The sequence below is a fragment of the Solanum verrucosum genome, unplaced genomic scaffold (assembly GCF_900185275.1).
Source record: "Solanum verrucosum unplaced genomic scaffold, falcon-dt-bn FXZP01000307.1, whole genome shotgun sequence".
Taxonomy (NCBI): Eukaryota; Viridiplantae; Streptophyta; class Magnoliopsida; order Solanales; family Solanaceae; genus Solanum; species Solanum verrucosum.
This window is the reverse complement of record NW_026020264.1, coordinates 1,318,893-1,341,593: the sequence shown is the minus strand read 5'-3', so window position 1 is coordinate 1,341,593 and position 22,701 is coordinate 1,318,893. Positions and strand designations below refer to the sequence as shown.

General features: G+C 37.9%; 3 protein-coding genes across 3 annotated transcripts; all 3 read right to left on the bottom strand.

Annotated features, from left to right (window-relative positions):
• Nucleotides 1-283: 283 nt before the first annotated feature.
• LOC125833585 (uncharacterized) lies at nucleotides 284-2,366 on the bottom strand. Its single transcript, XM_049512739.1, has 2 exons — nucleotides 2,176-2,366; nucleotides 284-2,062 (listed from the first exon to the last, which is right to left on the bottom strand). Exon 2 carries the CDS (start codon nucleotides 1,980-1,982, stop codon nucleotides 696-698), a length of 1,287 nt encoding a protein of 428 aa, XP_049368696.1. The 5' UTR covers nucleotides 1,983-2,062; nucleotides 2,176-2,366; the 3' UTR covers nucleotides 284-695.
• A 4,320-nt stretch (nucleotides 2,367-6,686) lies between these two features.
• Nucleotides 6,687-8,159, bottom strand: LOC125833682 (uncharacterized). The gene is made up of 2 exons (XM_049512850.1): nucleotides 7,495-8,159; nucleotides 6,687-7,330 (listed from the first exon to the last, which is right to left on the bottom strand). The coding sequence occupies exons 1-2, from the start codon at nucleotides 8,111-8,113 to the stop codon at nucleotides 6,795-6,797; spliced, it is 1,155 nt and encodes a 384-aa protein (XP_049368807.1). The 5' UTR covers nucleotides 8,114-8,159; the 3' UTR covers nucleotides 6,687-6,794.
• A 2,702-nt stretch (nucleotides 8,160-10,861) lies between these two features.
• On the bottom strand, nucleotides 10,862-21,015 carry LOC125833566 (uncharacterized). Its single transcript, XM_049512724.1, is given in 11 exon segments — nucleotides 10,862-12,747; nucleotides 14,054-15,176; nucleotides 15,378-15,758; nucleotides 15,831-16,108; nucleotides 16,373-16,672; nucleotides 16,874-17,528; nucleotides 17,570-18,022; nucleotides 18,111-18,640; nucleotides 18,834-18,920; nucleotides 19,563-19,593; nucleotides 19,747-21,015. Coding segments are annotated over 11 exon segments (6,993 nt in total).
• Between the last annotated feature and the right edge of the window lie 1,686 nt (nucleotides 21,016-22,701).

Here is a 22,701-nt window from a genome sequence, read left to right as displayed (position 1 = left end):
ATCCTTATATAATCTTTTTGATGTCCCATAATTGATTATATAAGTAGGACAATATAAATATTTTCACTTCAACTTGAGGTTAGTCAAAAGGATTTGTAACAACCGTGTTGATATGTGAGGATTTGTAAGCACTGTATCAGTTTTATGAAATCATGGTTTAGTTTAGTAGATATTATTATGAATGACCTTGAAAGATTCTGTTCAATATTTATTTTTTCCTCATTTAGACCCAATGTGAACACTAAATAAATTCCAAAATGCACAAGATTACTTCTAAATAAAGTAGAAAACTAAAATTACAATTTATCAAATGGGAATTTCCATTGTACAATCAACAATGTTTATCAAATGTGTAGAGAACAAGCAGATAGAATTCATACTTCATACTGGTTCTTAACAAAAGTACCTAATACATGAAGTAAAAGTTGATTATTTGTTGAGGAAGCCTCCTACCAAGCAAATTCACTGTGCTAGTGAATTCCAAAACTAGAAGAAGCTAAACATGTTGTAGAAATACACTTCCAACAGGAGTCAAAGGCAATGCTGATGCTTTGTTGATATTTGGGAATTGTTTCTACCCAAACCGCGTTAGAGTTAGCACAAAACACGATGGAATGAAAATGACAAGCATTGGCAAGGTGATAATTGGGTAGAGAGAATAACTGGGAAACTATACCTTATTCATTCAAAGGCCATCAATTCAATCTTCTTCTTCTAGATTCACGGAGATCTACATCAGAAAGCCTTGACAAAATGTTTCTTCTCCTGGAAGCCAAGGAAGATCGTATGGCAGGCAGATCACCAGTATCAGTTGTAAGGTTTTCCAACTGAACAGCAGCGACAGAAACTTCATTTGCTTGAGAAGATGATGGGACAGATGCAGTGGAACCTGTCCTTGCAACTGCATCCAGAGTTTGATAACTTGACTGTATGAGAGCAGCATCTCTTCTGAAAGAATCACCGTCACCTGTTACTCCATGAACAGCTGGTATAACATCAACATTACTTCTTTGGAGAAGCCGATCACTGAATGATGCTGCAAGGCCCTCAAACATCCGTTGTGCATTATCTAACTCTGATGAAAGGGACGCAGCACCTTCTGACAGCACCCTAGAAAAAAGACGGGAACGTAGTCTCCTACTGCTTAAGGTATCAGCAGTTTGCAACACATGAGAGTTGCTACCAAAACTCAAATTAACTCCACCGCTGTCCTGTTGCTGCGGGTGGTTCCCAAATCCAATACTAGTCCTAATTCTTCTTAGTGCTTCTGCAACCGGTATGTGAGATAAACCCTGAGTTGCACGCTGCTGTCTAACACTCTCTATTCGACGTGCCTTTGGCCGTGGTGGTATTTTCAGACCAGACTCCAGTTCTGTTATGCTTTCACCATCTCCATTACCATAAATTGGAGTAACATTTGCATCTGCAACCTCTCCCTTGCAGACAGGACATTCCTTTGTAGTTGAATCAACATAAGGTAACTGATAAAAGCATGGCCAGCAAAATAAGTGTCCACAACAGGTCAAGATAGGTTCTTTCGCCATATCCAAGCATATATTACAGTCGAAAAAACTCCCACTATCATCATCTACCTTATTAACCACTAAATCCATCTCTAATGCCTTTGCTACCAAATGGGAACTATCCCTTTTGCATCCTTTTCCCCTCTCAACAGTCCTTTCCACCATATCCGAATTGCTCACCCTATTCTGACCTTGCATCTCACTATCCACATTGACTACAGGGTCAACCGAAATATTACCAGTATCAATAGTACTCCGAGCCTGACGCCACCTATGGCGCTGCAAAGCTCTAGCAGTAACAGCCTCAAGCTGCCTAATTCTCTCCTCTATCCTACTATGAGCAGATTCTAAATCACTCAACAAAGACCCTAATCCTAAAGCTGAACCAGAAGATGGGTCCAAAGGTTCTTGGTTCAAATCCAGATCCATCACAATATCATCCATCAAATTATCAGACATCCAGTTTAATACCACTTAATTCCCAATATACCCTTTATCCAGAACAACAAAGCAGACTCCTTTACTAGGCTAGATTTTGCCTAAAGAAAACACAAAAAAAGTCAAGTACTAAATCATAAAACAGGGCTTAAAGGGACCCCAAAAAAAGAGGGCAAGATAAATGAAAAACCCAATTCAAGAATTGATTAAAAACCTGCAAGAAAGATGAAATTCAAGCATGTGAATGAAGAAAATCCATGGTTTTCTTGATACATCTGCCATCCAGTGGTTCTTGTGGTACGAAGGGGATACCTTTAAGACTGTAAAGAAAGAAAAAGAAATGGCATTATACCATCAGGGTATCCGAGGAAGAAGAAAGAAAGAAATGGAGCAAGCGCCGGCCCGCGCCTCACAAAGAAGAAAAGGTAAGGTCATGGCTTTCGCGCACCTTTGGGTTAGTGGAAATAATTAACCGCAAAAAATTTGTCCTAAAATAACAAGAGCTGGAACCGCGTTATTTAAGTTTATTATTCTTTTTATTTAGCATACATATTAGTAAAAAATAATGATTGAAATAATAAATTTGCCCCTATAATTGATATAGTCTTAATTATATTTATTCATGTTCATTTTTATTTGTCATTATTTGACTTGACACATCCATTAAGAAAATAATTATTGATGTAGATATTTTATCATACCATCTCTATTAATTATGTAAAAGTAATGGATCTTTAACAATAATATGGAGAATAGTATTTAATGTTAAGGATAAAACATGGAAAAAATAATAATTGTCTTTTCTTGTTATATCAAAGTGACAAATAAAAATAAAAATTTATTTTAAGAATAAGTAACAAGTAAAAGTGAACGGAAGGAATATATTTTTCAAAAATATTAACTCAATAATAATAAATATGATATAATAAGAAGAAAAAAGTTATCCTTCCTTGATTTGTCAAAAATAACAGGTAAATGAGAAATTAAATTAAAAAATATTTGACTAGTAAATAGAAACGGAAAGAGTATTAGCTCAATGATAATAAATATGATATAATAAGAAGAAAAAAGTTGTCCTTCCTTGATTTGTCAAAAATAACAGGTAAATGAGACATTAAATTAAAAAATATTTGATAAGTAAATAGAAACGAAAAGAGTATTACACTACCGTCTACCTACTTAAGGCCCTAAAGTGTAGCAGTAGGAAGAAATTTGAATTAAAAAAATGAATTGTAACCTAAGTTGCTCGTTTCAAAATTACTTACTTTAACACTTATATTTTATCTTAATTAAAATAAAGGATTATAATTTTGTTAACAAAACATTCTACGCCTTAAGACACACGTGCACTGGGCAACCTCACAATTTAAAGAGCTTTAATTTTTCATTCTATAAACAAAAAGGAAAACAATAATAGTAGCAAAAACAATACATAATAATACTTAAATGATTAATTGGATGAAGGGGAGACAAAGTGGGTGGACCAAGGCTTCAAGTATTGATTTGGGCTAACAATAGCAGCCCGTGTTTACCTGTCTAATTGAGATTGTTACGTAATTTAAATTGATCCATAAAATATATTATTATTTATTCAATTCTGAATATATAGATTGAATTGAGCGCATTATGTGACACAAGAATAAGACCATATCCTACCCACAATGTCAAGCTTGCAAGCAGAAAATTTTGAGACTGGTCATTATATTTCAAATTTTGGATGGCTGATTGAAATATACACTAGTTCCTTATTATTATTTTTTTTTTTCTAATTTGTGTCATTTAGAGTTTTATGCCTTTCATATAATAATTAACTGTGTGTTCTTTTTCACCAAGAGAATGTGTTGGATGAGTCAAATTAATGAGAAAGTCAAACAATTGTGATAGAATAAGAGATCAAATTGGAATTATGCGATCAGCACGAATAATTGTGAAACTAAGTAATTGCCCTAATAATCACGGGATCTTTATGATATGTTTCTCACATTTGAAGTTATTATATTTTATTTCTAGGTTTTTTCTTCATCCATGTTAACAATTTTAAATGAAATAAGTGTTAAAAACACGCCAAAATCGAGAACTATATCTCATTTTCTTCTTTTCCTTCATTCATTTCTCTTCCTTTATTTTTCCAATGGAGGGGGTGGGGGTAGATACTTGATAAAGGAAATACATGGTCATTTGCTTGAGAGACATGTTATGGTGGTATTTATAATGCGGAGATTGCGATATAGGCTATTAAATTATACAATGATGGTAATGCAGGAGTTAATAATACATAAATTCAACAGAAGAATTATAATATGAGTATTTTTTTTATAATGTGAGTGTTATTATGTTGTAGAGTGTATAGAATTTAAAATATTTATTTTGTTACTTTCTAAAAGAAATTGTTTAACACGTGAGGGTTATTTCAATCGTTTAACAGTTTCAATTTATGCATTATTATCAATCTTTCTATTCTTATTTTTGTGCTTTATTTCGCATGAAATAATTCATAGATTTTTGCTCGCTATTAAAATCAAGTAAAAACTGATTCAATTTATTTTTCTTTTTAAAAAAAGTTACTTTTACACGAAACCGATGAATCGATTTGATACACAATATATTTTGTGTGAAAAATAATAAGATAAATCAATGGACTAAGAGCGTGTTTGATATTATTGTTGGGAGACCATAAGTACTTATTTTGAGAAAATAAAACACTTTTATTGAAAATTACGCGTTTAGCAAATCAATAAAAGTGTCTTTAAATAGAATTAGAAGCATTTTTTCTATTGTTGGAAAGAAGCTAAAAATTTCCGCTTCTTAATAAAAGCAAAAACAAAAAATTATTTTTCTCAAGACTAAAATATATTTCATATATACATATTTACCAATACATCTCTTATTAATTAATTAACATATCTCATAAGTTTGGTTAAATGTAATTTAAGAATTTTTTTTATATAATAAAGTTAATATTTTATTTCATGTTTATATATTATTATTTTATATTTTACATATTATTTTACGTATAAGTTTAAAGAATTGGTAAAAAGATAATAACAATATTTTTGTAAGGTTAGGAAAAAGAGAAAAAAAAATAGCAATTAAAGATTTCAACCCTCCAAAAAAAAAGTATAGTATTGATTGAAAATTTATATATGTACATTTTAATTTAATAAAAATAAAAGTTTAATAAAAATTTTATAATATATATTTAACACAGTTTCTCTCTATAAAATAATCTTAATATTAAAAGTACATTAATAGTTGTCCTTTTTCGTAATTTGACTCTCAAAAACATTTTTTATAAAAAGATCAGTCACACACAATTTGCTTATGAAAAACATTTTCTAAATGAATTAGTCAAATGCAATTTTTTTTTTTTCAAAAGCATTTTTCTGAAAAGTTATTTTTAAAAAGTGCTTTTAAGAATAGGTCGTTTTTCGCAGCAATGTCAAACAAACTCTAAATCAATTTAGGTAAAAAAGAATTAATTTTGACCAAACCATTTTTTTGTTATGCAAACTGTATTTTAAATCAATAATACTACTGATAACAAAACTTTGCAGAAACAGTAAATTCCAAAGTTTAAATCACGTAGTGAAGAACAAATATTAATTAACAGAAACTAATGACTGTAAAACATATCAAAATTTGTAACAATCGTATGAAACAGAAAGGAAAGAAAATCGAGCTCACTGACTGTACAATGTCCCCTTAAGGAAATTATTTTCCTCTAGTATCTGATGTTTGAATTGGAATATATCTTCCCAGGATAGAACGATTCCATTCACCAGTGTATTGATACCTAAAACAATGGTGTCAACGAGGCATTAATGGCAGTAAAGTACACGAATAATGAATTTGTGCAGAAGAAGAAGAAATTCAGAAATTTTGTAAGTGAAAAGTCCGAGGAACCACACGATCATTCATGAAAGTTTGCAACCCTTTAGAACGGTCATGGTTGTTCCTGAAAGTGTAAACCTTTCAGAACAGTCATTTCCAACGGTGGAAAATTCAAATAAAACGGGAAAGATGTTTTAAACACAGGGTCGCACGGATCCGAGTCGGGTTAGGTCGTTTCGGCTAATAGTTTAAATAATTAAAACATTTTGGCCATTTAATTTAATTTAATTAATTAAATAAATAATTAAAACAAACTTTGCCAAAAAAAATCTCTCAATCATTTTCTAAAGTCAAAGCCAAAGGGGGGTCCTTCTTTCCAATCTTTTTAACAACTAGTAAAAGTGTTTATCTATTTAAACACTTGAACTTTTCTTTCCACCACCAACAAGGGAGAAATGATTTTTTTCTTACTATAAAGCATAAGAAAACCTTTCAAATTCCTCTTTTCATCTTCCCTTCATTTCCCATTAATTCTTACTATATACCCAACATTTTTCCGATTAACTCAAATATAAAAAAGTAAATGAGCTGAATATTAAACTAAAGCAAAGAATAAGAAATCTCAATGGTAAAATACAAGAACTAGAGCAAGAAAGACTGTGACTCAAGAATTCTTAGCACTTAATCGCAGAAATATGTATTTTTGATCGGTACTTAAGTAATGTCACATGCTTATGGTTTGACTCTGGGCACGAGATTTGGAGCCCGATGCAAGCTACCCGGCGTGATGGTGAGCTAAGCTAAGGGAGGAGAGCTGGTAAAAGGTGCGAGGAGAAGTACTTGACCACACAATCCTGCATTTTTATACGAGTATAATACATCTTCCATTATTGAAAATCAACAATAAAATTAAAAACTCACAACAACTTTATAATAGAATTACATTGTAGATGCACAAAGCGAAATAAATAAGATTCTTTTTTATTCTGAAATAAGTAATTTTCAGAATTTAAGATTTCCAAACAATGCATTTAAACCCAAACCAGCAAAACCAGCTCCAGTATTAAATAGACCAGCACCGATTGTATTTTGGTATAAATTTGGGATTTGTCCTTGTCCTGCACCAGCACCAGCACCAGCACCAGCAGAGCCACCATAACTCACAAGTGTTTGGTTGAATTGCTGGTTTATTGCTTGGTTATTCAGAGAACTAGCAGCTATGAGATAGCTTAGTTGTTGATTCTGCCGATAATTAGCACCCGAGATCATTTCTGCCATCATTTTGTCCTGATCTTCTCTTTGCTTTCGCAGAATTTCAGGGAACGACATTTCGTTGTTCTGACTTCCCCCAAATTGCGGTGCAGCAGTAGTTCCGTTGTTAATCCCTGGACTTGTACGGCCTAGCAGTTCGTTTAGTCGTTGATTCTCATGATTAACGCCGCCCATGATCATTTCTGCCATCAATTTATCCTCATCGTCTCTTTGCTTTCGCAGGGACGATATTTCGTTTTTAATCTCCTGATTCATATGATCTACCCCTGTAGACATAAATTTACGCATTAAGAACGTAAAGGTTAAACGAATCAAATTTATATCTTAGATGCATCTTTTTGTAATAATGTACCCATTCTTACGAAATCATGAATACGCCTCTGAGAGTAATATAAGTTGATAAAAACACCTGGTACGGATAAAAATTTACCTGCACAATGATGTTGATATTGCTGATCAGGAGCAGATCTAGAATTACTACTTGTTGTTGGGTTCTGATGAAAATGACTTTGCAACTTTGTACAATTCAAATGAGCATCAAAACCACAAGTATGGCATCTATAGAGCCATTGTTTGGTTCCAATATTCTTGCAAATATCACAACGGAATGATTTACTAGGGTAAGGAGATGAAAATTGAATTTCAAGTTGGTGACGATGAGACCAATCAGTGACATATTGCGGAAGAACTGCACATAGTATATGAAGATCAATACCACAACTGTTGCAGTGGTAAGAAAATCCATCCCCTGTTTCCCCACACGCATCACACCGAAAATTCCCTTCCGGGTAAATCGACTTTGGGAGGAGAGTCAAACTATGTTCTTTATCAAATGGATGATTGATTTGCTGTGGCATTTGGGAACATTCAATATGGAGGAAAAAATTGCAAGATTTACAAGTGTAAACTGATCCATTAGCTTGAATTTTGCAGCCTGAACATAGCTGTGATGGAGCAAAATTTTGATGAGTAATTAGCTCTAAAGTGTGAGGATGACTAAAATGAGTTATTGTGTTATTGGATTGTTGAGGTTCTAACTTCTTCCCCATCTCTAGAACTCTTTTCTAGTTTGGTGCACTTCAATATTTAAATGGACTAATTTTGGTAAACTGTATGTCAGTATATATAACTTAATTTGTTTTTAATAAATCCTAAGACTCAATGATGTGTTTACGGTTAGCTCACTACGAAATAGGGAAATATGAAATTCTAAATAGAACTTGTTTGGTGGTATGGTAATAAAGTCAAAGTCCATTTTAGTGATTTAACGCGGTTGAGGAGCAAAAAAAAAAAGTCAAACTACTCACTAGGTGAATTCATGAAGGAACGTGCTTTGTAGACTTTTAGAAATTAAAAATAGGGTTGACGGAATATAATTATTGATAAAGTATTTTTTTTTTAAATAAAATAATTTAGGATGTCTATTCAATTTCCATGAAACATGAAGAGTTCAATTAATTAGCTAATCTCGAGCAACTGCACATCAACCTTTACCAAAGCTTAAGAGTGATATATATATATATATATATATATATATATATGAACACCTTGGTATATAAAATAATTGGGAAATTTGATAAAATAAAGCAATGAGTTGAAATGAACAAGATGTAAAGAGTATTTTCATCTTGGGACATTGAAAGCTGTATCCTCAAAGGTTTTTGTGTAATCAATGTCATTGTAATATTTCAAATTCCACAAATTCGGCATGGGATATAGACCTTTCAAGACTTGCAAAAAGAGTAGTCCTATTTAAGGTGCGTGTTATTTAAAAGATAAGGAAAAAAAAAAGTCTGATATACAAAATATCTCGCATTGATAGAATTCAAAATAAATCCACACTCGAAAGATGCAAGCTAGTTAGAAGATAATGATCTAATTATTGTCAAACAAGTATGTCTCGCTATCTACAATATGAGAACTTTGGGGTACTTAATTGATGGTAGTGAAAAAACATGCATCGACCAATTAGAAGTTCATTTGATTATTAGTTTAAGCGGTTGCGTAGATAACTATATAAACTAGTTCTTGTTTTCGAGATGTTTCCTTGTCATGGACATGTTAATAAGCTTGCCTTAACGAGATCCATGTATGATATAATTAGGTGAGTCTTATTAATCTAGACGTGAAGAAACATTTTTGGTAATTTACTTACTTCGAAAAAAAAGTCTTCGAAAGGATCCAAAATGAATGTCAATATATAGTGCTTGTCTTCACAATGATACACGCGACAACTTGTCAACTACATATAATATGCTTGAGTGTTCACATTGTTGACCTTGCATAAAAAATTAGAGCATGGTTAAGGGTAATTTGGTCATTTGGTGGGAGGACTTAGAAAAAAATAGATAGAATATTTTGATAATAGTATTGTTAGGAAATTATTATCAAACATGTTTGAAGATAGTTAAAGTCTTCACGACAAGTAAATTAAAAAAATAATGATAATACTATTTTTGGGATTCAATTAAGTCTTAGAATGAACCTATTTTGAAAATATTTTAGTTTCATTCACGAATAAATGAAAATATAATTACGATACTGTCTTTCAAAATTCAATTAATATGAAGTATTAACTTATTTAAAGATATTTGAAATCTTTTACACAAGTAAATGAATGAATAATGATTACAAAAGTCACAAAAAAAACCCTAAAATAAATTGGAAAATGGATTTAAGGATGTTAAGAATGAATTCCAAATAAATTTCTTGCTTCATGTTCAAGATTATCAACCATTTTGGTAATCCAAAAGTCTTAGTTTTATATACTTTTGAGACTTTCAAAATATTTAATTTGCTCGGGATGATAGAGTCTCATGTTGTATATATACTTTTGAGATTTTCAAAATATATAATTTATTGGGGATGACTGTTTCAACTTTTGAAAAATATTTTCTCTAGGAATATAAGTTCTATACAAATGAGGAAAATGACTTTCTTAATGGAAGTAGGGAAAACAAGTCGGATAATTAACAACATTTCAAGTTTACAATCTCGTCCCACCCATCCAATCCCTCCAACCCCCACCCCTTGACCATCCCGCCCCCGACCACTCCTGAACCTACACTTTTCATATCCCATTTTGTCTCCATAATGTTTTACTAGTTAATAGTTAACACTATAATTTAGTTTGTATGCGTCATATTAATTTATTTTTCAAGAAAATATTTTCTACAAAAATATATTTTAGTAAATTATTTCCTTCGTAGGCAACTTTCACATAGGATAGCCATGGCCCATGGAAAAAAAGTTAGATGTCATATAAATGCGAGTTTGAAATTCAGTTATAAATGTGCATTTCAGATTAATTAGAAACTAAGACACCAAATGTGATAATGACCGGATTAAAGCGATTAATATCTTAATAATATAATCTTAACTATATATCAATTACATCATGACAATTATCGAATATTCATAAAGTGTAAGAAAACAAAAGATATATGCGGAACTTTTCTTATATATTTGATCAATGTTTTCAATTGTACAATGCCTTGTATATATACAGCAAAAGAAAGACTCCTAACAGTTTACGAATAACAAGGAAAAGACTCCTAACATGTAACTAATCCTAACGTTATATGTATTGTCCTATTTGTAGTTAACTTGTAGAAGTAGGTTAGTTTATAATACTTCAACCCACTGTTGGCTGAGATCGTTAACCAACTGAGGCCCAAAAGACCAAATAACCGATAAGATATTTGGATCTGTATGTGCAGGCCCAGTACTCTTTGTACTTCTTGTCTGCGTTATTGAGCAGATCAATATTCACATAATATTCACACCAACACCCTTCCTCAAGTTGGAGGAGATGAGAATACACCCAACTTGCCCAATAAGGTGTGATGCAGAGGTCCATGCAATGATTTAGTGAACAAATCAGCTGGTTGGGATGAAGATCGAATGTGAGAAAGTGAAATGAGTCTTGCGAGGAACTGTTGGCGAACAAAATGACAATCAATTTCAACATGTTTTGTACGTTCGTGGAAGACAGGATTTTTTACTATATGAATTGCCGCCTGGCTATCAGATTGTAGTGGAATGGGGAATGAAATAGGGATGTAGATATCGTCAAAGGGGCGAACAAGCCAAGTGAGTTCGACAACTACCCGTCTCATGGACCTATACTCTGCCTCAGCGGAGCTAAGATAAATGGATGTCTGCTTCTTTGATTTCCAAGAAATAAGAGAAGTCCCTAGTGAAATGTAGAAACCGCTGACAGATCGGCGAGTATCAGGGCATGTTCCCCGATCAGAATCGCAGAAGGCTCGTAGTTCAAATGAAGAAGAAGGTGACAGGAAAAGGCTAAGTCCAGGGTCTTTCAAAAGGTAGCGAAGGACTCTAAGAGCAACATTGAGATGAGGTTTCCTGGGGTCCTGCATGTACTGACTCAAGTGTTGTACGGTAAATGAGAGATCTGATCTAGTATGTGTGAGGTAGTTTAGCTTGCCCAAAAGTTGTCGATACAAAGTAGGATCATCAATTTGATCGCATTCTTGAGCAACTAGTTTGACAGTTGGGTCTAAAGGAGAAGACACATGAGATAGGTCTAGAATATCAAACTCCTTGAGCAAGTCGAGGGTGAATTTTCTCTGGCAGAGTATCAAACCATGTGATTCACGAAGTACTTCCATTCCAAGAAAAAAATGTAAGTTTCCCAAATCTTTTATTTTGAATTCTTGATCAAGAAAGATCTTCAAAACATGTAGTTCTGCCTGATTATTCCCTGTTAAAACGATATCATGAACGTATATAGCCACAATCGAAATGGAAGAGTCCGATTTCTTTACAAAAAGAGAATAATCATTTAGTGAATGCATGAATCCTTTAAAGTTTAAGGCAGATGTGAGTTTAGCATACCACTGTCTCAATGCTTGACGAAGTCCATAGAGCGACCTATTCAACTTACATACGTGTTTAGGCGAAAGATGAGTGATGCCTGCTGGAAATTTCATGTAGACTTCCTCATCTAAGTCTCCATGTAAAAAAACATTATTCACGTCCAATTGATAGAGGCCCCAACCCTTCTTTACTGCTGTAGCGAAAATGCATCTGATGGTAGTCATTTTCACCACCGGAGAGAAGGTCTCATTAAAGTCGATTCCCTTTCTTTGTATATCACCTCGTATTACCAATCGAGCTTTCAGTCTCTCAATACTGCCATCAGAGTGCTGCTTAACCTTGTAAACCCACTTACACGGTAGAACTTTCCGATCGGGGGGTAGTTCTACTACATCCCATGTTTTGTTTGATTCTAGAGCCTGAATTTTCGATTCCATAGCTGCCTGCCACCCAGGATGATGAACAACCTGTGAAAAACTAATAGGTTCTTGAATATTAGATAAAGAGTTAAGCATATTTTGGTTGGTAGAGGACAGACCACTAAAGGGAAAAGACTCAGGTGTGACGGATGGAAGAAAACAAGAATTGTGGACATCAGTCAACTGCAGAGCATTGCAGATGTAATCCTGTAGGTAGGAAGGTGTCCTATGTGGTCTATTGGATTGCCTTATGACATCAACCATAGTAGGTTGTGAAGAGCTAATAGAGGGAATATGTGAAGTAGGCTCTGGTTGAGGCGAAGAATCATGAGCTATAGTTGGAGAAGGTGTAGATTGTATGATGGGATAATTTGAAGAGACAAGATCATCCGCAGGTAATAAGAAGACATCAAAAAAAAGATCTGCCAGCGTGTGATGGTTAGCAGTAGGAAATAAGAAATCGGTAGGAATATAAGACTTCATAGAGGAAAAAGGAAAAACTGACCCATGAAAGACAATATCCCGTGACACTAAACACTGTAGAGATTTAAGACTGAGAACTTTGTAGCCCTTTTTACCGTGTGGATACCCCAAAAACACACAAGGAACCGCCCTTGGATCAAACTTACTTCTTTTATTTGAAAGGGTAGAAGCAAAACACAAACAACCAAAACTTTTAAGATGAAAATATTGTGGTTTGGTGTTGAAAAGTATCTCATATGGTGTTTTGAGATTTATGACTTTGGAGGGAAATCTATTAATTAAATACGTTGCTGTCAAAAGACAGTCTCCCCAATAGTGAATAAGAAGGTGAGACTGATACAATAGAGCCCTGGAAGTTTCCAATAGGTGTTTATGTTTTCGCTCAACAATTCCATTTTGTTGTGGGGTGGACACACAAGTTGTTTCATGGATAATACCTAAGGATTGGAAAAATTCTGAATGTGTTTTCCCACTTCCCAATTCAAAAGCATTGTCTAACCTGATTTGCTTTACTTGCTTGTCAAATTGTCGTTCTACCATGGTAAGGAAGGATTTCAAAATGGTGAAGGCATTAGATTTAGAACTTAGCAAGTAGGTCCAAGTACCTCTGCTAAAATCATCAACTATTGTGAGAAAATACTTAAAGCCATGATTTGGAAATTTCGATAAAAAGTGGGTCCCACTTCCAAAGGCCATTTTAAGTCAAAACCCACAAAAGGGCTCGGAAAGATATCGAAAACCTCGGGACACAAAAGAAGGGTCAATCTAGACCAAACTCAACATTCCGGAGCTAACCGCACTGACGGAATTCTCATCCGAGCGCGTTTACTCAAAATGTTGACCAAAGTCAAACTTAAGCCAAAATTCAAAGGCTACAACGCCTAATCACACCGACTCACACTGAAAACCTCGGGAGTCATGTCGACCGTGCTACTAGCCTAAAATGACCCTTCCGGAGCTGATGAAATCGTCAGAATTGGATTCCGATGTCATCTTCTTGAACTTTTGATCAAAAATGATCGTTCAAGGTTCAAAAGCTCCAAAACACAAAAACTCACACCAAGACCAAACAAACGACCAGGTGACCGAACTGTCAGTCCCAGCAAGTCGTAAATGACTTGGGGTCGCTATAGGAAAGCTCTAAACGACACACAGAAGGCAAGACACAAAAATGACCAAGAGGGTCATTACAATATCCACTACTAAAAAGGACTTTCGTCCACGAAAGTAAGGGTCAAGAAGTACCTGAAGGCTCAAACAAGCTGGGAAACTGCTCTCGCATCTCCTGCTCGATCTCCCAGGTAGCCTCCTCGACTGGACGATGCCTCCAACGGACCTTAACAACAGGAATGGCTCTCGAGCGCAATCTCCTCACATCTCGGGCTAGAATGGCAACTGGCTCCTCTACAAATGTCAAACGATCATCCAACTCGACTGCATCATACTGGAGCACATGAGACTCATCAGGAACATACCGCCGCAACATCGAGACATGGAAAACCGGGTGGATGGCTGAAAATACTGGAGGTAAGGCCAACTCATAAGCAACCTCCCCAACTGTCCGGAGTATCTCAAAAGGCCCAATGTACCTGGGGCTAAGCTTGCCCCGCCTCCCAAACCTCATCACGCCCTTCATGGGCGACACACGGAGGAATACCCGATCACCAACAGAGAATCTCAAAGGCCGGCGCCTCCGATCCGCATAACTCTGGTGCCTACTCTGAGCCGTCCTGAGCCTATCCTGAATCACCCTCACCTGATCCAGGGCCTCCTGAAGCAAATCTGTACCACGCGGCCTAGGCTCTGTAGACTCAAACCAACCAACTGGAGAGCGACAACGCCTACCATATAATGCCTCGAATGGGGCCATCTGAATACTAGAGTGGTAGCTGTTGTTGTACGCAAACTCCGCCAAAGGTAAGAACTGGTCCCACTGACCTCCAAAATCCATAACACAGGCCCGCAACATATCCTCAAGGACCTGAATAGTACGCTCCGACTGGCCATCCGTCTGCGGGTGGAAAGCTGTGCTAAGGTCAACCCGAGTGCCCAACTCATCCTGAAAGGTCCTCCAAAAGCTGGACGTGAACTGAGAGCCCCTATCTGATATAATAGAAACTGGCACCCCATGAAGTCGAACCACCTCCCGAATGTAGATACGAGCCAACCTCTCGGCGCTAAATGAACACTGAACATAAAGGAAATGTGCTGACTTGGTCAATCGATCAACGATGACCCAAATGCTGTCAACACCTCTAGGAGTCCGAGGCAACCCCACAATGAAGTCCATAGTGATACGCTCCCACTTCCACTCCGGAATGGGTAATCTCTGAAACACACCACCAGGCCTCAAATGCTCGGCCTTTACCTGCTGGCAGCACAAGCAACGGGAAACAAAGTCAGCAATATCTCTCCTCATGCCACTCCACCAGTAATGCTACCTCAGATCACGATACATCTTCGCTGTGCCCAGATGGATAAAGTATCTAGACTCATGGCCCTCAGAAAGTATCAACTGTATCAAATCCCCAACTCTCGGAACACAGATGCGGCCGGCGAATCTTAACACTCCATCAGGATCTAAGGAAGCCTGACCACCATCACCCGCTAACACTCGATCTCTAAGGGCCACCAAGGCCTCATCCTCAAACTGACAACCACGGATCCTATCAAGCAAGGAAGACTGAACTCCCATATGGGCCAAGACACGTCTAGAATCTGAGATATCCAACCGAACCATGCTATTGGCTAAGAACTGAATGTCCATAGCCAAGGGTCGCTCCTCAACAGATAAGAAGGCTAGACTACCCATACTCACCGCCTTTCGGCTCAAGGCGTCCGCTACCACATTCGCCTTGCCCGGATGATAGAGAATAGAGAGGTCATAGTCCTTCAGGAGCTCAATCCAACGACGCTGCCTCGAATTAAGGTCCCTCTGGCTCATGATGTACTGAAGACTCCTGTGATCGGTATAGATCTCACATCGAACTCCATACAAGTAGTGCCTCCAAATCTTAAGTGCGAAAACTACGGCCGCCAACTCTAAGTCATGGGTGGGGTAGTTGCGCTCATGAATCTTAAGCTGCCTCGACGCATAAGCAATAACCCGGCCCTGCTGCATCAATACACAACCCAAACTAACGTCGGATGCGTCACAATATACCGTGAAGCCCTCGCCCTCAACTGGAAGAGTCAATATAGGAGCGGTGGTCAATAACTCCTTGAGCCTCAAAAAGCTCGCCTCACACTCCTCTGACCAAACAAAGGGAACATCAACACGAGTCAACCGAGTCAAAGGTGCTGCCAAGGTAGAGAAACTCTCCACAAATCGTCTGTAGTAGCCTGCTAGTCCGACGAAGCTCCGAATCTCAGTAACTGAGGTGGGCCTAGCCCAATCACGAATAGCCTCAATCTTCGCCGGATCTACCATAATGCCCTCCTTAGATACAACATGCCCCAAGAACGCCACAGAGTCTAACCAAAACTGGCACTTTGAGAACTTGGCATAAAGCCGCTGATCTCTCAAAGTCTGGAGCACAACTCTCAAATGCTGCTCATGATCACCCCTACTCCGCGAGTATATCAAAATATCATTAATGAAGACTATCACGAATGAATCAAGATAAGGCCTGAACACACGCGTCATCAAGTCCATAAAGGCGGCAGGGGCATTAGTCAACCCAAATGACATCACCAAGAACTCATAATGGCCATAACGGGTCCTAAATGCAGTCTTAGGGATGTCCGCTGCCCTAATCCTCAACTGGTGGTAACCGGACCTCAAATCAATCTTAGAGAACACTGAAGCTCCCTGTAGCTGGTCAAATAGGTCATCGATCCTAGGCAGAGGATATCGATTCTTCACTGTCACCTTATTCAACTGTCTATAGTCAATGCACATGCGCATAGTACCGTCCTTCTTCTTAACAAAAAGAACGGGAGCGCCCCAAGGTGATACACTAGGTATGATAAATCCCTTACCCAAGAGATCCTGAAGCTGAACACTGAGCTCCTTGAGCTCTGCAGGAGCCATCCGATATGGCGGAATAGAAATAGGTCGAGTACCTGGCTCAAGCTCAATCGGGAAATCAATATCACGCTCTGGGGGTAGGCCAGGTAGATTAGTAGGAAACACATCTATGAAGTCACGAACAACAGGAACTGACTCAACCGGAGGAACCTCCCTACTCACATCACGTACATAGGCCAAATATGATAAGCATCCGCTAGCCACTAGCCTCCTAGCACGAATAAAAGAGATAACCCCAACTGGTGTGCTACCACGAGATCCCTGCCACACCACCGGAGGAATACCGGGAATGGCTAAGGTAACGGTCTTAGAAAAGCAGTCTAAAATAGCGCGATAAGGGGATAACCAATCCATGCCCAGAATCACATCGAAATCAACCATGTCAAGCAATATAAGGTCAGCCCGGGTGTCACGCCCCTGGATAGTAACTAAGCAAGATCGAAATACCTGATCCACTACTAAAGACTCACCCACGGGGGTCGACACACGCAACGGCGCTACCAGAGGCTCAGACATCATACTCAATCGAGAGGCATAGTAAACAGAAACGTACGAAAAAGTAGAGCCTGGATCAAATAAAGCCAAGGTGGGCTGCTGGCATAAAAGAATAGTACCTGTGATCACATCGTCTGACGCCTCAGCCTCCGCCCTCGCTGGAGCTGCATAGAAGTGGCTATGTCTGCCTCTGCCCTGACCATCAGACCTACCACCTGACCTGCCTCCTCGGGGACCACCCCGTATACCCTGCTGACCACCTCTACGGTCCTGACCCTGACCACGGCCTCTAACTGGAGGTGCTGGTAAAGCTAGGGGAGCTGCATGAGGAGCGGGAGCAATCCGACTATGCTGAGGGCAGTCCCTGGCCCAATGACCCATCTCACCACACTCATAGCAACCCTGTCGAGGGCGACTCCCAGAAGAACGACTACCATGGCCTGAAGAACCCGACTGAAACACCTCGCGGCCCTGACTCGAACTAGCCTCACTCCGACCACCATCTGATGCCTGAAGAGAGGCCTGTGTAGGTCTGCTAGACTGACCCTGTCGAAACCGTCGTCCGGCCCTGTCATGATAATCTCTAGACCTGGGGCGTGAGTCACTGTAGCTGCCCTCATGCCTAGCCCTCTTCTCGCTGCCCCCTTGGGCCTCGCGACGAAGATGCTCCATAGTACTAGCATGGTCAACTACGTCTAAAAAAGATCGACCCGCAGAAACTAAGGACTGGGTCTCAAGCCGAAGCTGCAATCTCAACCCACGAACAAAGCACCTAACTCTCTCCTCCTCTGTAGGTAATATCATCTCAGCATGACGGGAGAGCTCGTGAAACCTAGTCTCGTACTCTGCCACCGACATGGAGCCCTGCTCCAACCTGCAGAACTGATCCCTGAGGCGGTCTCTGACGCTACGAGGGATAAACTTGGCCAAGAAGGCCTCAGAAAACTCATCCCATGATACCGGTGGAGATCCAACTGGCCTGGTCTGAATGAATGTGCGCCACCACTGCCTGGCTGGCCCATCTAGCTGGTAAGCAATGAAGTCGGCCCCTCTAGACTCCACAAGGCCTAAAGTGCGAAGCCTCTCATGGCAAGTAGTAAGAAACTCGTGGGCATCCTCACCCACAGCCCCAGAAAACCTCGGTGGTGTCAACCTGAGAAACACACCAAGCATCTTCTGGTCCTCAAGCGGCATAGGTCTATCCGCTGCCAAGGGCTGTACTCCCTCAGGTGGTACCTGGACCTGAGGTGTCCTCACTGAAGGCTGATCCTGCGGTACTAGTGCTGGTGTAGCTGGGGCAGGTGGCTGCTGCATCCCCCAAGCACACCTAAGAGCTGAGCAATAGCGGCCTGGAGATCTGGAGTCAAAACTAGTCCGGGTGGCGGCTGGGATGGCCCTGGCCCCACCGACTGATCTGGTATACGAAGTGCTGAAGGGTCTGCTACTGGCTCTAGATCCTCCTCTCTCTCCTGGACTGATGCTGCGGCCCTCTCTCGATCTCGGGGTCGGCGTCTACCCCAAGCTGGGGCTCTGTCTGCAGGCCTGGGTGCATCACCCCCGGCCGCGCCACCTCACGAGCGAGCCATCCTGCGAAAGAGTGAAACAAGTGAGATCTTAAGGAACCAATAAGACACATGCTGCACGAAAGTGAAACAAAAGAGGAAATCTTTCTAAGGACATCCTGTAGCCTCTCGAAGATAAGTTACGGACGTCTCCGCACCGATCCGCAAGACTCTACTAGACGTTAGCTCTGTACAAGTGAGACCGGTGAACCTGAAGCTCTGATACCAATTTTATCGGATGTCCCTGAATAGCATGTTTATAAGGTCCCCATGTATCCACATGAATTGACTCAAAAATTGATTTACTAGATATTGTGCTAGACGGGAAAAGGAGTTTGGATTGTCTCGCCATGGGACAAACAACACAAGGAGTCAAATTTTTAGAAGATACTGGAAAAGAGATAACATAAATATTTCATATTGCTCAAAGGCATATGTCCTAATCTAATATGCCATAGTTTTTCTGTTACATTTGAAGATGAAGAACTGAAACATGAGTTAAAAATTGCATTTGAAACAGATTTCTTAGAATTTAAACTAGAATTTGTAGCTAAACTAGAACTAGACTTCTTGCTCGAATTGAAAACTTGAACTGGCTTGAATTGGCTTGAAGGAACTATTGTTGATTGTCTTATGTTAAGGATATAGAGTACCCCTTGCTCCTTACCAATCTCCAGAGGGCTCTTCAGAGAAGGGCCCTGAAATAAAAAACAAGAATATGGAGTAAAAAAAATGAATGCCTGAGCACAAAACTTATGCACAGATATCAGATTAAATCTGAAAGAAGGTATATATAAAACGTTGTGCAGAATCATATTAGACATTAATGTAACTGTTCCTGCATGAGTAACCTTGACTCTATAGGAATTAGGCAAGTTTACCATGACAGGTTTAGGAAGAGCTTTAACATTTGAAAGAAATTCCCTATTATAGGTCATATGCTCAGTTGCTCCAGTATCTAATATCCAAGAATTACTATCAATTTCAATAAAGCAGGCATAAGAATTGAACAACTTGGGCATACCAGAAAGACTAAGATTTGCCGCTCCTTCAGATCCTCCTGCATTTTGATTTGATTTCATCTGCTGAAGCATTTGCAATATTTGTGTTATGTTCTCCTGACTGAGAGCTTGGACTTCTGGAGCATTGGTGTCTCTTTGAGTAAATCCTTCACTTTGATTGTAAACACTTGAGTTGAAAGTTGTACTTCCCTGCGATGTGCCTTGAAATTTTCTAGGTTCTGTGAATTTAAAATCAACAGGAAAACCATGGATCTTGTAGCACTTATCCACACTGTGACCTGGCTTCTTACAGTAGTCACAAATCACATTGCTCTTCTTTCCATCATATCCTGAGTTACCTCCTTTTTGTTCCTTGAGGTTGGGGTACTTCCTTTCTCCTGAATTAGCAACTATGAAAGATCCTGAATCACCTGGATAAACAGGTGTAGCATGTATTTCCCTTTGTTTTTCATCTTGGATAACAAGAGAGTAGGCCTGCCCAATGTTAGACAAAGGAGCCGACAACAGAACACTACTTCTGACCCCAACAAAAGTGTCATTTAAACCCATCAAAAACTGTAACAATCTTTCGTCCTGATGAGCTTTGGTATTCTTTATTTTAGCACCACATGCACACTCACAAATACAAGAAGAGTAAGTGTTTAGTTCATCTAACTCATCCCACAAACTCTTCATTTTTGTGAAATAAGTTGATACACTAGAATTATCTTGACTAACTGCACTTAATTCTTTCTGTAGCTGAAACAGTTTTGCTCCATTGGTCACACCAAATCTGTCTTCCAAGTCTTTCCAAAGATCTTTTGCAGTATGAGAATATAACATACTCTCAGCTATTTCCTTGGAAAGAGAATTCAGGAGCCATGAAAGGACCATATCATTGCATCTGGCCCATGTTTTTTGAAACAAAGGATCAGTGTTGGGAACTAACAAGGATCCATCAATGAATCCCAACTTATTCTTTGCCGAAAGTGCTATCACTATTGCTCTTCTCCATGGTCCATAAGCCTTGCCATCAAAGACAGAAGAAACGAGAGTCATACCTGGATAGTTTGATGGATGGAGATAAAACAGATGTGTTTGATCCACTACATTAGTCATGGCAGATCTAGTGGGATTAGTAGAAGGAAAAAGTCCAGCGGTACTGGAAGGAAGAGCTGGAGTGACTGACTACTAGCCTGTGAATCAGTGCTCATTGTGAAAACAAAATAACACAGTAAAAAGAATGATCGAGAGGTATTCAAACCTGCTCTGATACCATGTAAGAAAACAAAAGATATATGCGGAACTTTTCTTATATATTTGATCGATGTTTTCAATTGTACAATGCCTTGTATATATACAGCAAAAGAAAGACTCCTAACAGTTTACGAATAGCAAGGAAAAGACTCCTAATATGTAACTAATCTTAACGTTATATGTATTGTCCTATTTGTAGTTAACTTGTAGAAGTAGGTTAGTTTATAATACTTCAGCCCACTGTTGGCTGAGATCGTTAACCAACTGAGGCCCAAAAGACCAAATAACCGATAAGATATTTGGATCTGTATGTGCAGGCCCAGTACTCTTTGTACTTCTTGTCTGCATTATTGAGCATATCAATATTCACATAATATTCACACCAACATAAAGATTAGATCAAAGTAGATAATAGGTATCGTAATGATTTGGCCTCAACTGTATCAATTATTTAAGTTGTGATTGCTCTTCTTACGGTCATATTCACCATTATTATCTTGATCATTTTCAAGCAATGTTCTAAACCTCTTTAATTAATTAGTATTATACCCAAAACAATGTTTCTCTTATATTTCATTATCTTTGCAAAATCCAAAAAATAAATTATCTTTTGGATCTAACTTTGTTAATCTCTTGAACCTGGAATTATCTTGGTACAAAAATTAATAAATATCAAACTAAAAAGAAATAGTCAAATTCAAAATACTTTTCAACTTCCCCTTTAAAACCAAGCTTGCCGTTTCTAATATGAGGAATACAAACTTAATTTAAATACTTATTTTCGAGTACAAGTTAATAATTTTAAGAATAATTAAAGTTTAATTGTCTCAAACTTTAAGAACCTTTCCACTAGACATAAATAAGCTTGACTTGGTCAAACAAAATTGTCACTTTCATAGAAGTGCACTAGGAGTTGGGTCTTAACTATGCCAGTTCTTTGTGAAAAGGGAAGGAGGAAAACAAGAATTTAATTGAAAATATATTATTTTTGGTCCCTTAATCGTTAGAATTTTTTTTAGTTTAACCCCTATAATATCTTGCTGAACATATTTAACCTTCAATTAATAGAATTGTATGAACTCTCCGCTAACAAATTTTCAAAGCTCCAACCTCAAAATAATAGATGAAAGTACTAGCATTACTTTCTTATAGTAACATAAAAGACATTAACAAGAGTTATGATGGAATGAATAAGATTCTTCTACTCTAAATTAAAAGTACGATCAGGTTCAAGCTCTTTCTTAGCATAAAAAAAAAATCCTATTGAAGCTTTTACGCAACACAGATCTCGGTTAGTCTAGGTGGAGAAAAAAAACCATGAAAGGTGCTACATTAATTTATTTTCCATTTAAAATTTTTTAACAAAAATATGTTAGTGGATGGACTAAAAGCACACAAATACATTAATTAAAGGTTCCACATATTTATTCTTAGTATCACAAGGACCAAACTTGCCAACATGTTGATAACTAAGGAACGAAAAATGCAATTCTCCCGTATATTAAATACACAACATGAACGTTTGACTTTACAAATTACAATCAGATC

Excerpts from the sequence above, each read along its gene's own strand:
- LOC125833585 (XM_049512739.1), bottom strand. The coding sequence starts at position 1,982 with ATGTCTGATAATTTGATGGATGATATTGTGATGGATCTGGATTTGAAC.
- LOC125833682 (XM_049512850.1), bottom strand. The coding sequence starts at position 8,113 with ATGGGGAAGAAGTTAGAACCTCAACAATCCAATAACACAATAACTCAT. Across the intron at positions 7,331-7,494 it reads ATATCAACATCATTGTGCAG|GGGTAGATCATATGAATCAG; the intron begins GTAAATTTTTAT and ends TTATGTCTACAG.